This window comes from Parambassis ranga, chromosome 10 (genome assembly GCF_900634625.1).
Source record: "Parambassis ranga chromosome 10, fParRan2.1, whole genome shotgun sequence".
NCBI classification, from domain to species: Eukaryota; Metazoa; Chordata; class Actinopteri; family Ambassidae; genus Parambassis; species Parambassis ranga.
Genome location: NC_041031.1, coordinates 12,801,968 through 12,814,545, shown reverse-complemented (window position 1 = coordinate 12,814,545; position 12,578 = coordinate 12,801,968). Strand labels below are relative to the sequence as shown.

The window sequence follows — 12,578 nt, the reverse complement described above, 5'->3', positions numbered from 1 at the left end:
TACACAGAACACAGGCCTTCAGGGCTGCAGCCTAAATTCTTTAAGTCAATGATACCATATAAGGTATAGATCTGAAAAAGATTTGTCAGTGTGTATGATTGTGGAATCGATTATGGAAATCTGTCAGGTCATTGTCTGGCCATCCAGTGCTGCAACAGGAGTACCTTATCGTCAAAGACATTGCTGTCTAAGTTGAGTGGAATCCCATATCCTGTAGTGTTCGGCTCTTAAAAACCACACTACAAACCACCGTGTACTTAGACGGCTCAGCATCTGGTTCGAAACAATTTTCTGACTTTTAGCAGCAAGGACTCTGCAAACCACTCTGACTGGTTAAATGACTGTATTGAAATTCTGACAGTTGTTTTTCTTCTGCAGACCCACAAGCTGCAGAGCCACTGCACTAACACTGAGGTTCAAAATTAATTATATTTTCCTACAAACACAATGAGTTTGACTGTTAATTATCTTCACTTGTAAGCTTGAATCAAAGTTAGGTCCTGGAATTCTGATGCATTTGTTTGTCCATCTATACATGTAACAGTGAAAAATGCTTTCACACACTTTACACACATACATACATACACACACACACACACACACATATATGTTCTGTTGATGTAGCCTTTCTTTGACACATGGGCAGACCAAAGTGGGACTGAACCTCAACCCCTGCTATTAACGTTCTCTAAATCCTCACGTGGGTTTTGAATCAACAGCTTTAGTCCTGCGAGCTTCAGTTGCCACAATATAAAAACCTTTAAAGCCCCTCCGATCACAAACTGATAAAATCTCTAAATTCACTCAAAAAAAGATAAAAAAAACTCAGTTCTTATTGAAAAATGATCCATTTATTTATTTATTTCAGGATGAAACATCACATTGTAAAACAAACAAAAAAAACACTCAACTGCTGTTTTTTTTCCAAATGGTCTACACAGGAGGACAGAACCGCTTTATCCACAATATCCTCAGTGCTATTCAACTACAACAACCATTCCCAAGGCTCAGATGGAAAATCCTTAAAAAATCCACTGGTATATGCCAGAATTTCACCGAGCAGTCAGTCAGGAAGAGCCGGTCAACTATCACATGTTAAAGTTCTTAAAACAACATGTAAAAGAAAAAAATACAACTCGGTTCTACGGATCTATCTGATCTGAGTATAAACGCTTGGTCCTTGGTTTGTGTGTGTGTGAGGGGTAACAGTGTGTGTTCAGTCAGACTCTTCCTCTGAGCTGGCGGGTGTGGATATTGCCTCTTCCTCCTCCTCCTCTTCATCAGACTCCTAGTTGGAAAAAGTACAAAAGAATAATCACGTTTTGATGGTCGTTTGAAAAATTCTGAGGATTTTATGTATTAAAATGTAATTTTGTTGATTAGAGGTAAATTCCATGTTTCCAGTGTCTCAGATTTCCTGCCACACAAGAACAGGAGGGGGCTACAGAGGGCTGAACGGGGCTTTGTTTAGCTTATCAGAGAGGTGTAACTGTACACTGATGTATATAGTAGTGGGGCTCAGATTATATCTCTATAGCTTGGTCACACACTAATAGGTTAAAAAAAAGCCAGTGAGTTCACTATTCTATTATCTTCAGCCATTTCTTTCACGACTAGACAAACAGTTTTTAATGTTAAATAATAAAATTACTTCATCATATATCATTTAGTATATAACAACCATAATCTGTCTAGTCACAGCCACACACAATGACAGCGGAGACACGTATTCGCCGTCTACTGCAGTGTTTCTTTCCCTCTGGAGCTTTTACCTGTGGTCTCTACATGTCCTCTGGTCTCTACATGTCCTCTGGTCCTCTCTCTTCCCTGCAGCTGGCCCTCGTTTAGAGCAGCTATCCACTTCATCATAGCTGAGATAATTTCAAACATCTCTCTTTTCTTTCTACTGTAAGGTAGTCTGGTCACTGTTAGCTACAGTGACTTCATGTTGGTTTCTTTAAATAAAATCTGATGCTTACTTAGTTCAGTATACCGTATTTTCACGACTATAAGGTGCACCTAAAAGTCAAACATTTTCTCAAAAATCGGCCGTGCACCTAATAATCCGGTGCGCCTTATGTATGGGTTGAGTACCTGACACGGGGACGTAATACGTACACTACGTGTGCTGGCAGCGTCGGCTTTCACTATTCTTTCTCTCGGTTGCCATGGTAATGGACAGAAACTCCGGTCTACGGTCATTTTTAAGAGGAAGACACTGCCAAAAGAAAAGTTTCCAGCAGGAGCTATAGTGAAGGCCAATCTAAAGGGCTGGATGGATGAGGAGAAAATGAGAGAGTGGCTCAGGGAGGTTTATGTAAAGAGACCGGAGGTTTTTCCATGCATCACCTTCCCTGCTGATCTGCGACTCCATGCGCGCCTGTCTCACTGCCGGTGTAAGCGTGTGTGAGTGATGGATGGATGATGAACGGTGAGCACAGCTTTACTGGGAGGCAGTGCCGGGCGAGTTACGCCACCATATGCGAATAGATTGTGGATGTGTGGACTAATCTATCTGCATAAACTGTTGTCCGAGCTTTTGCGAAAGCCGGCATAATTCCTGAACAGCCAGCCGGCAACAACAGTGACTCTGACAGTGATGAGAGGGAAGCTGCATGTTTGAACTCGCACAGCTGTTTACCGTTTATTGTACATTGTTGCAATAAAGTTCGACTTAACTCGCCGTTTTGCTCCCATTACCTTTGTATTTCCGTATGTTTTAGGGTAGCATGTGCCTTATGTATGTGTTGAGTACAAAAACAGACCCCTAATTGAGACTGCGCCTTATGGTCGCGAAAATACGGTAGTTATTTGCTCTGACATACACAGAGAAAGACAGACAAGAATCCTCTGCAATGACACTCGCTGCAGCCTGTCTGATGAAGACATTCATTGTCAATCATTACCTTCTTCCTCTTGGATTTGCTCTTGCTCTTGCTTTTGCTCTTGCTCTTGCGGTCTGAATCCGATGAACTCTCCTCACTGGTTTCGATGAACTCTCGGCTCTTAAAGCTGTCGTTGCCTCCTCCTCCTCGCTCCCTGTCCTTGTCTCCACCAGCAGATTTCCTCTTCTTCTCGTCCTTTTTGCCCACAGATTTTTTACTTTCCCTAAAGGTGAAGTTTGGAGATTTTAGTCAAGTCAGAAATGCGTCATGTAGAAAGAAACAGGATTTGAAATTGTTTGTTGAAGCCTTACTTCTTGGAGCTGGAGGTCATTCCCCCACCACTCTCTTTGTACTCTTTCTTTGCTTTATCATACTGCCGCTTAGCCTCTCCTGCTTTTGTTTCCCATTCCTACAAGAGGCAGAAGAACAGATGAATTTAAAGTGAGTAAAACATGAAGCACCTGGTTTGGTTTGTGACAACAGGAGAGTAAAACTTGTCCCCCCCTCTCTCTTACCTCCTTCTCATCTTTGCCCAGTTGTCTCCACATCTCTCCAGCTTTCTTAGAAATTTCTGTGATAGAGATGCCAGGGTTCTCTGACTTGATTCGCTCACGACTGGAGTTGAGCCAAAGCATATAGGCACTCATCGGCCTCTTGGGTCCACCAGTATCTTTCTGCTTCTTCTACTCAAATTAAGGAAAAAAGATGAAACGTGTTAAAAAAAATGTACTGAATGTTCCATCTTGTGACGAAATATTTTCCTAATAACATCTGACCTCTTTGCGCGGCTTCCTTTCCTTTTTCTCCTTCACTACTTTGGCTTTTTTGGCCTTTTTCTTCTTGGCACTCTCATCTTCACTGTCTTCCCCCTCATCACTGCTGTCACTTGCTGAGGCATTGCTGTCATACCTGGGTAAAGGTGGTGGAGCAATAGATAAAGTGACAGTAATGTTAGTGGGTGGGAAAAAGCTGGTGGAGACACAAGATAGCGCTTCTATACATTATGTTCTTATCACTTACTCTTCTGCGATGTCATCATCTTCCTCGCCAGGGTTGAAAGACTCATCTAAAGAGCGACAACAAAAAAAGCTCACAAACAAACTCAATGCCTTCTGTCACAATACTACCTCAGTCACTCTCAGGAGGTTACTCACCACTTTCGCCATCTGATTTGTCACTGTCATTGCCCTCTTCTCTGATCTTGCCCTCAGCCTTCATCCTCTCCAGGTAGGCATCATGCTGGTCGTCATCCGAGTCGCTATATTCGTCAATCTTACCCTTCATGCCCTGGAAGTAAACTGCATGGTCAGATAAACCTAACCACAAAACACTACCGGTACACTGTGTCCTAATGTTTATTCACTTCACTGTATGTTAAGAAGTAAAATACTGAAGGACTTTGCGGCTTGAAGCTGACTGATGCAATGTGGGTTTAACTATTTTCTTCTCCTCCCACATAGTCATTCTCCATGCATAAGTATCCATGTTTCCTGGCAGACAGACAAATGACTGAATGACTGAAAGTCTGAAAGGCTGCTTTTAAAACACCAACAGGAAATGGTCCATTGATCCTCATTGACCCTCTTTGACCTCCACTGCTGACCCTACCACCATGGCAACAGACGACCTTATTACCAGTACAACTGAGATGGTCTTTGGCTATTCTGTCAGACACACCCGAAGACTGTATATGTCAACAGAACATTACATGTGTAATGCAATCAGTGCTGCCTATATTGTCAAGTTGAGTGTTAGAGCACAGCAGAAGCCCCCAGGCCACACATTAGTCAATATAATACAAACACACACATTTATGAGTCACAGACAACTCCCCTCCCAAGATTAGTTGGAGATTACTCCCATGATTCATCCAATTTGTCAACCGCAATTGCAACCGCAGCAATAATATCAAACCAAGGATTGTTGAAAACAATTCTCATAACACACACACACACACCAGCAGCACACCATGCAAGCAGGAATTACTCCACACCAATAAAATCAAGTGCCTAATCCAAATGTGACGCCCATGACCATACCCACCTTTTTCTACAGGGGTACAAGGACAGACACATAGAAGAAGGGCAACAAGCATCAATATCTGGGATGAAAATGTGACAAGACGTGTGTAGTATCACTGTTTTAACTAAGAGGTGCTGAAATAGAAAATGTTTTACCTCTTTGAAGCCTCTGTTCTTGATGTTGAGCTTCTTAGCATTAACAAAGTCAAACAATTTGCCATACTCCTCTCTAAGAGGAAAAGAGATTATTAATGTTAGGATACATTTAATTCAACCAGTCAAGGCTTGACAACATCATCTCAAATCAAAGTGCCTGAAACACATGAACTGATGATGAATGATGAATGAATGAATGATGAATTTTGCCATTCTTGTTTTATGAACACAATAATACTCGTATAAGTACAATGTTCTTGTTTTGGTTACGTTATTATTGATAAAATCGAAACGGCACAACAGTAGAGTGGCTAATGCAAGCAGGAACAAAGGTAGAAATTACCTTTACTATAGCAGAATCATGTTACAGAAGACAAACGCAGTGCCAGTAATGTAGAGGATGACACCCACTCATAAAAAACTGTACCTCTCAATGCTGCTGAATGTGTACTGGTTGCCCTGTTTGGTCTCAATCTCAAAGTCGAAGGAACGTGTTGTGGTGGTGCCTCTGGCAAAGTTGACACAGGAGATCTCCTCAAAGCGTAGGTGAACAGGGGGCTTGTGGACATAGATGAAGCCCCTTTCCAATGGATAGAGGAGGCCTGAAGATGCCTTGTAGGAGCAGGTGATGCACTGAGCACCAGAATGACTGGAGGGCGGGGCAAAGAATTGCTTTAACTGTGCAAAAATACTGTTTTAAATGTGCAAATGATACATGATGCATACCCTTGGAAGTTTCCAGGTACAGTGATCTTGCGGTTGACCAAGGCCTTCATCACCCTGCTGACCATCTCATAGAGAGACCCTGACATATTCTTACTGAGTTTGCCCTCAAAGCGACGCTCTACATCCTCCCTGTTAAGTAAGGAAAAGAAAATATTTTCTGGGATTTGTAAGCAGCATTGCAAAGAAGAGACGTTATTACTAACACTCTTGCAGACACAGAAAACAGCTACTCCTGATCTTTAGTTCCCCCTAGTGGTTGCAGGCTTTACATAAAAAGTGTGTAATAAATACACAGGGCATGGTTTATTTTTAGGCACTTACTCGCTCATGTTGAGTGTGAGGTTGATATCCTCTTCTTTGGAGAAGAGCAGGATGAGAAAGTGATAACGTGTCTGACCCTGTTTGATTGGAGGATCCAGACTGATCTACAAAAATAAAACAAAAACAGCGAGAAATAAGAAGAGGCAACGCTGGGAAAAGTGCCACAAAGGTGTGTGTCAGAAAACTCACCACAAAGAACATCTGCCTCTGATCCTTGTGTGGCAGCAAGAAGAGACGGAGGACAGTGGTGTAAGGAATCTTGTAGTCAAAGGTCTTTCCGTGCAGGTGGAGGAACGTCGGGTAGATACGAATGTCATATCTGAAAGAAGAAAAACAGTCTTGTTAATTTTTTAACCAAGGTGAATTGATCGATAGATTAGATTAGTTAAAGCAAGAAATGTATGAATATTGATCCTTTACCTTCCTCTGGGTGTAAGACACTGCAGCTCTTTGAAGATGCACACAGCATCTCCTGTGGCCTGGATCACATCTGCCTTAGACAACACATTCTGGGCAAATGCCTGAAGGAAAGCACATTTATTTAGAAAACACAAAAATACTGCGTTTCTTGGTGAAAGAGCAGGGAAGCAGAGCATCCATCCTCACCTCTACAGGGTCTTGCCTTTCATCAGACTGACTGGGTGGGACGTAGAAACGGACCTCCATGAGGGAGACCTCTGTGTCGTCATTTTGGTGAAATTCCAGGGTGACTTCGTTCTTCCCTGTGGCACACTGGGACACATTGGACAACGGGACCTCAAATGCTGTGCTGTCGTTGATGTCAAATGACAACAATGGACCTGTGATGAGGGAACAGAGAGGAAAGAAACCTCAAATCACTCTGTGACGATGTTCCTACAGATTTGTCCCATTGATAAAATGTTGATGTATTGTACCTGAGAACTTGGCTGTTCCCCAGTTCCAACCCTTCACACACATGTCCTTCTCTGTCAGCTCTAGCTTGTAGTTGGCCTTAAAAAACTCAGAAATCTTCTCAAAGTCCTGGTGGGTGAGGAGATGGAGGGGGAAGTGATAATTAAAACAGGTAGAGAAAGGCTTAAAGTTTGCAAGGCAGTAAAACCACCGGCTCTATATGGTGTTATGAAAACACCACCTAAAAAAGAAGGAGGCATGGTGGGATAATTAATCACAACGCAACTGTAACTACACCCACTGCTTGGGCCTCTTGGGAACACAGGAGGTGACTGTAATCCATCCGCCCCCTCTGTCCTCCGCCCCTCCATACCAACACTGACAATCAGCCTGTTTATTTATCCTGCAGGCCCACTTACAAGTGGAAAGGTCTCACACAGCGACAAACACATGGTCAATCACACACACACAGTCCGAGTAGTACAAACACATGTGGAAGTGATTGTGGTGTGTGAGTGTGTGCAGGGTAGATGGAGACTCTGTGGGAAACCAAATTTATGCACCTGGATATCTGCCTGTCCATAAGGGTATTACAGCCAATTAGAGCGTGTGTGTGTTAATGTTCATCAGCATGTTTGTAGATCAGGATTAGGGCATTGTTTAGATAGGAGAGCATGTTTGAGCAGATGTGTGAACACAGAAATCAAGAGTTGGTGCAGTTCTCCACTCCCTGATACAGTTTTGGCAGAAGTGTTGCCGCGTAGCTCACGTCATCATAATAAACACAGACCCCCAACCTACCACAGATACACACACACACACTCTTACCCAACATGACCACCTGTCTTGTATTAGTATATTTTTCAACCCTGCTCTGACACAAACTTTCAACCACTTGTTTAAGTCACTGTGGTTTCATTAGCGTCTTTACTCTGTCAAAGAAGGCTGAGTAATGTTTGAAATGTTTCTAAGCTGCTGTCAATATGACATTCGAGTTTCTACACTAAATCTACCTAATTTATTTTGTTTGTTAACCTAATAACTTCGAAGAATAGAAATGTTTAACACTATGTTTAATATAAAACCACCATCTTTGCTCTTCACAAGCTCTGACGACCCTTGGGTGCCCATGAACCTGCTGTTGTTCCTTGGCCCGCTTCTGGTGGGTACTAACCCCTGCAAAACCATCACAAATGGACACTTGTAAAAGAAATGGCTGTTTACTTGATGCCTAATATCTCCCACTCATCAATTACAAAAGTGTTTTTGCACTGTAGCCACAGTATCCTAATATCTTGTTTATCCATAACTGATAGACTGAAACAAGTTTCATGTTTTAACCTTCTCATTGCACTGACTTCTTTTCTTGGTCTCCTCCTCCTTGGCTCATTTTTCCTTTTTCCAATTCCAATGATAGCCTGCAACAACTTTCTGTAATTGGTCTGAACTATACAAAGAATATTTCCCCACTAGAAATAAACTGAACCATGCTCCAGATTGCTCTTTTTGTTGGACCAATGTTCAGGAACATGGTCTGAGGGAGGCTTCATGTTTGTAGTTTGGGTGCAGATCAAACTGAAAAGCCAGTCCAAATAAGAAGTGAAAAGACCCTATAACAACTTGGAGATATGCAATTTAAAAGATAAAAATGAAGCAATCACAAAGTGGTGCAGGTCTCAAACTCAACACTACACTTGTAATGACTAAACATAATGACAAGTGAACAGAAGTGATGTTCATGGCTTCCCACCTCCTGCACATGACACTCGCACATCAGCTAACAGACTGTCTGGCAGAGACTCACTGTCTTGCTCAAGGACAGTTTACAGGGACAGATGAATCAAAGTGCCTGCTTTGCACGCCAGCAGCTAAACCTCCAGCCAATTCTCGATTACCCGACCCTAACTGAGGGATAATAAACAATGAAATCACAGCCTGAGTTCCCGGACAAGAGGATCCATCTCCCAAAAAATATGCTGATTAACCCCAGGAGACAGTCACAGACTCCAGGTGATACCCACTCCCCGATCCCGGTGTTATACTTGTCTGTTGACATTCCCCATACACCCAAAGAGGAAGGACAAAAAAAAAACAGGGTGATAAAAAACAAACACAACCACGTTTTTTTTCTTGTGTGTTTTCAGAGCCAAATTGTTTCAGTGGATTGATATAAACACTCACATGAGCCGATGATTACACTGTTTATGGAACACACATGCTAGTGCTGGTTTCCCTCATTAATCCCATTAGGAGCTTTGGGGAGAGGAGCAGACTAATTCACATGCTTTTGATGGGAGCCAACACTTACAAATGCACATACAACTGGTGGCATTTTCACAAGATGGTAGTGTTTTTCTGTGTCAGACAGGGAATGGTGGTAGTTTATCAGTGGTTACTGTGATTGTGTTACATGCCCCGTCATAAATACAGTGCTGTATAAACCAGCAGTGTGTGTCTCAGTCTGAAATATTCCACTGTTGCCTTGTTCTCTTCTGGGTAAGGTAACAATTATTTCCCAGAAACAGAAGAAAAGGAGGCCAAAAGAAAGGACACCATGAGGCAAAAGGTTTAAAGCCTGATCATCTGTGTGAACCTATCTAACAAAAAAGAGGCAGGATGTGTGTATCTATAACTCACTGTGTCCCTGAAGCCATCGTATTTGTAGATGTGTCCTGAGCTGGTACCAAGTTTGATGCCATGACCCAAACACACTCGTCTCCACGTGGCCATATTGAGCTCACCAGCTGGGATGCTGTCGACCTTTCCCGTCTTGCTGCTCTTGTATACAACATTCTGCTTACTGAAACGCAGTCGCCCGTCATTCTGCAATGACATCAGAAGTAAGTTAGATCAGACAAGTTTCTCAAAAAGCTAGGACACCCTCCAAAACAATTTATTTACAGGAGAGTACAATCACCTCTACTTGATTAGTCACCTAAGAAGAAAGTAGTTGTTCTACTCAGTTTAAAACAATATAATTAGCAAAATCAAAAGGCTGGAATTTTGAATACAGTCATGAAGTACAAGGCTGTTTCGTACAAGGCCATATAGTGGTGTTTGATGTTTTTTTTATATAGTGAATAAAAACATAAATATGTATTTAAAAACAAAATGTATAAATCAGATTAAAATTACAATATCTGTCAGGAAAACAAATACAAGCACTCAGCCCAAATAATTTTGCTCCAGTATTAAAGCAATATTGTCATAAACCTCATCATTTTATTTGTGCAATGTTTTCAGTATAGTTCTTATCTGTGTATGAGTTTATTATTACTCATAAAGACACTGACCCAGGAGCCTTTAATTTCCTGGTAGATCTCGTTGAACTCCAGTGTGTCTCCCATTACGAATGCAGGCGATGACTGAGGCTCTGCAGACAAACAGAAGTACCTGCGTTAGATACAACATCCTCAAAGCATGAAATGAGCCATCAATCGGCAAACTCCATTCACAGCTTGTGTTATATTTACATTAATCGAATGCGAAACGGTGTCTCTTCACTTGTTTTTATATTCTTTGAAGCCCCGAGTAAAGCTATAGTATAACTAAAAGCTTACGTGGCTTAACAATAAAGTTCAAATAACATATATTGTGCAAATATTTCATTTAAATAACTATTCACTTTAACAGAAATATGTTCGTGACACACATATGTAACTAAAATTCACGCTGCACCAACAACAAAAGCTAGGCTAACTTCAACTGTGCAGGGTGCGCTTGTTTTATTGAACAATGTGACACAGTGTGCGACAAAAGGCTCGACTTAAAGGCCATTACACTACAACACCGCCCCGTTAAGACATCGCGTATATCAAATCCATAGAAGCTAGGCCGGTATAAAGAAATGAAACGTCTTCCGTTAAATTAGCAAATTAAATAGTCCTAAATACAGCGCCCATGTGACCTAAACAGTCGTTTACTTACAAACGCCATAAACTTAGCTTCTTAATAAGTGAGAAAATAGTATTAAAAAACTTCAAGTCTTACTAACAAAGTGATGAGCAGCTTCGCCTGTTTCCCGCGTGTAGCATCGGGAGCTAGCCCTACGTCACAGGAAAGAGTCAGCGAGGGTTGGCATTAACTTCCGGTTTGGCAAAAAAAAAAAATATTTTTAGTGTTTTAATAATGACAGCCTTCAACTAAAAATGTAAACAAAATGGGAAGTTTAGAAGCTACATGTGTATATTCAACTATAGAGATGCTCATAGAAATTTATATTTGAAAAAATAAGGTTGTTGTTACGGACACAGCGCAGAGCAGGCAGACTGCAGTTAGCAAATATCACCACTAGGTGGCACACAACACATCTAAAACAAGTTTGTGTTGTAATAACTTGTTATAAAACAGCAGAACATCAATAAAGCCAAACTACTCTGAAATGTTATATATATATACAGACCCGAATAAAGAACTTACATCATTAAGCTAAATTGTTTCTTAGATTTTTAAAGAACTTAATACAGAAATACTTAAAACGAGCTGATAGGGAAAATTATACTGTTTAGACATGATTGATTTGCTGCATTGTGTTTTAATAAAATAAATAACATAATATATTTTTATTACAAATAATATTGATATATTTTTTATTCATGAATTCTGAAAAAAAAGACATGGCGTCTGTGTTTGCATCCATACAACTGTAAGGGCTTCGTCACAGCCACATCCAGTGAAACACAGTACCATGGAGCTTTTAGGGGGCCCTGAATTCTTGGGGCCCCACAAAGTCGTTGTAATCCAGCCTTAAAGACACACTCGGTCCACATTACCGGACCACTTTATTAAATAAACCTAACGGATTTGAGATATCTGAGAGATTATAGAAGATTTTTACCAGGAGGCCGAGACTCCCGGGGATTTTCAATTTAATTTAACTTGATCCAGGACAAATGAAACGGTTTTTGTGTCTGAACCTCTCTCCCCCACACTCTCCCTGTCTATCTCGCTTCTCGTGCATGCGCAAAGACGGGCGCGGCGCCACAGCTCAGGTATGCTGAGTGACAGCTGGAGGTGAGACAAGATGATTAGCGTAGTCTGTCAATAAAAACTAAAAGCTGAGGAATGACGAGAGGAGGCAGAGCAGGCAAACACTTGTAGAATTATTGTTTGGCTGATAGTTCATCGATAACTTGTGTCGCAACTTTAAATTTCATTTTACCTGATTTATTTAGGCAACATCTGTAAATGTTTCTGTCCTGGAAAACTAACATTATGTGTTATTCTTCAGGAGTTATTTAGCATTCCATGATCTTAATAATTTGTTTTAAATTAAATATGATCCTTTTTGGGTTAAAACGTGGAAAAAAAACTTGTTTTTAAAACAGGTTTATTTGACCGATAATGTATTGATTGAGAAATAAATAAATAAAAATATCCGTGGAGATCAAACAGAGACGGGACATGTAATTCCTTCTCCTCTGGATGATTTGAGGGTCTCGGGGTTGCCGGGTCCTCCCGGCCTGCTCTGAGCTGATCCAGCCGGACTCGCACCTTATTAAAGAAGAAGCAGATTAAAGATCAAACGGCTGCTGTCAGATCGTGTTCATGAGGATGACGAGGGAGAGAGAGACAGAAATGAGTTGTGACAAGTCCC

The 12,578-nt window shown here is 41.3% G+C and overlaps 1 protein-coding gene across 3 annotated transcripts; it reads right to left on the bottom strand.

Moving 5' to 3' along the window:
• Positions 1-1,030: 1,030 nt before the first annotated feature.
• On the bottom strand, positions 1,031-11,042 carry ssrp1a (structure specific recognition protein 1a). Of its 3 annotated transcripts, none has more exons than XM_028416640.1 (19): positions 10,973-11,042; positions 10,276-10,355; positions 9,620-9,805; positions 7,006-7,111; positions 6,716-6,909; positions 6,530-6,630; positions 6,299-6,428; positions 6,110-6,213; positions 5,789-5,917; positions 5,490-5,711; positions 5,063-5,135; positions 4,929-4,934; positions 4,040-4,172; positions 3,906-3,951; positions 3,662-3,794; positions 3,401-3,568; positions 3,197-3,294; positions 2,907-3,108; positions 1,031-1,288 (listed from the first exon to the last, which is right to left on the bottom strand). In XM_028416640.1, exons 2-19 carry the CDS (start codon positions 10,327-10,329, stop codon positions 1,217-1,219), a joined length of 2,157 nt encoding a protein of 718 aa, XP_028272441.1. In that variant the 5' UTR covers positions 10,330-10,355; positions 10,973-11,042; the 3' UTR covers positions 1,031-1,216. The 3 variants fall into 3 exon arrangements, with proteins under 3 accessions (XP_028272441.1, XP_028272442.1, XP_028272443.1); XM_028416641.1 differs by having other exon boundaries at positions 10,977-11,033; XM_028416642.1 differs by lacking the exon at positions 4,929-4,934.
• Positions 11,043-12,578: the final 1,536 nt, after the last annotated feature.

What these genes read in the sequence shown, in the direction of transcription:
- ssrp1a (XM_028416640.1), bottom strand. Translation starts at nt 10,329, where the DNA reads ATGGGAGACACACTGGAGTTCAACGAGATCTACCAGGAAATTAAAGGC. An exon ending in CTCACACTCAACATGAGCGA is followed by an intron (nt 5,918 to 6,109) that starts GTAAGTGCCTAA and finishes CTTACTTAACAG; the next exon opens with GGAGGATGTAGAGCGTCGCT. An exon ending in GATGATGACATCGCAGAAGA is followed by an intron (nt 3,795 to 3,905) that starts GTAAGTGATAAG and finishes ACCTTTACCCAG; the next exon opens with GTATGACAGCAATGCCTCAG.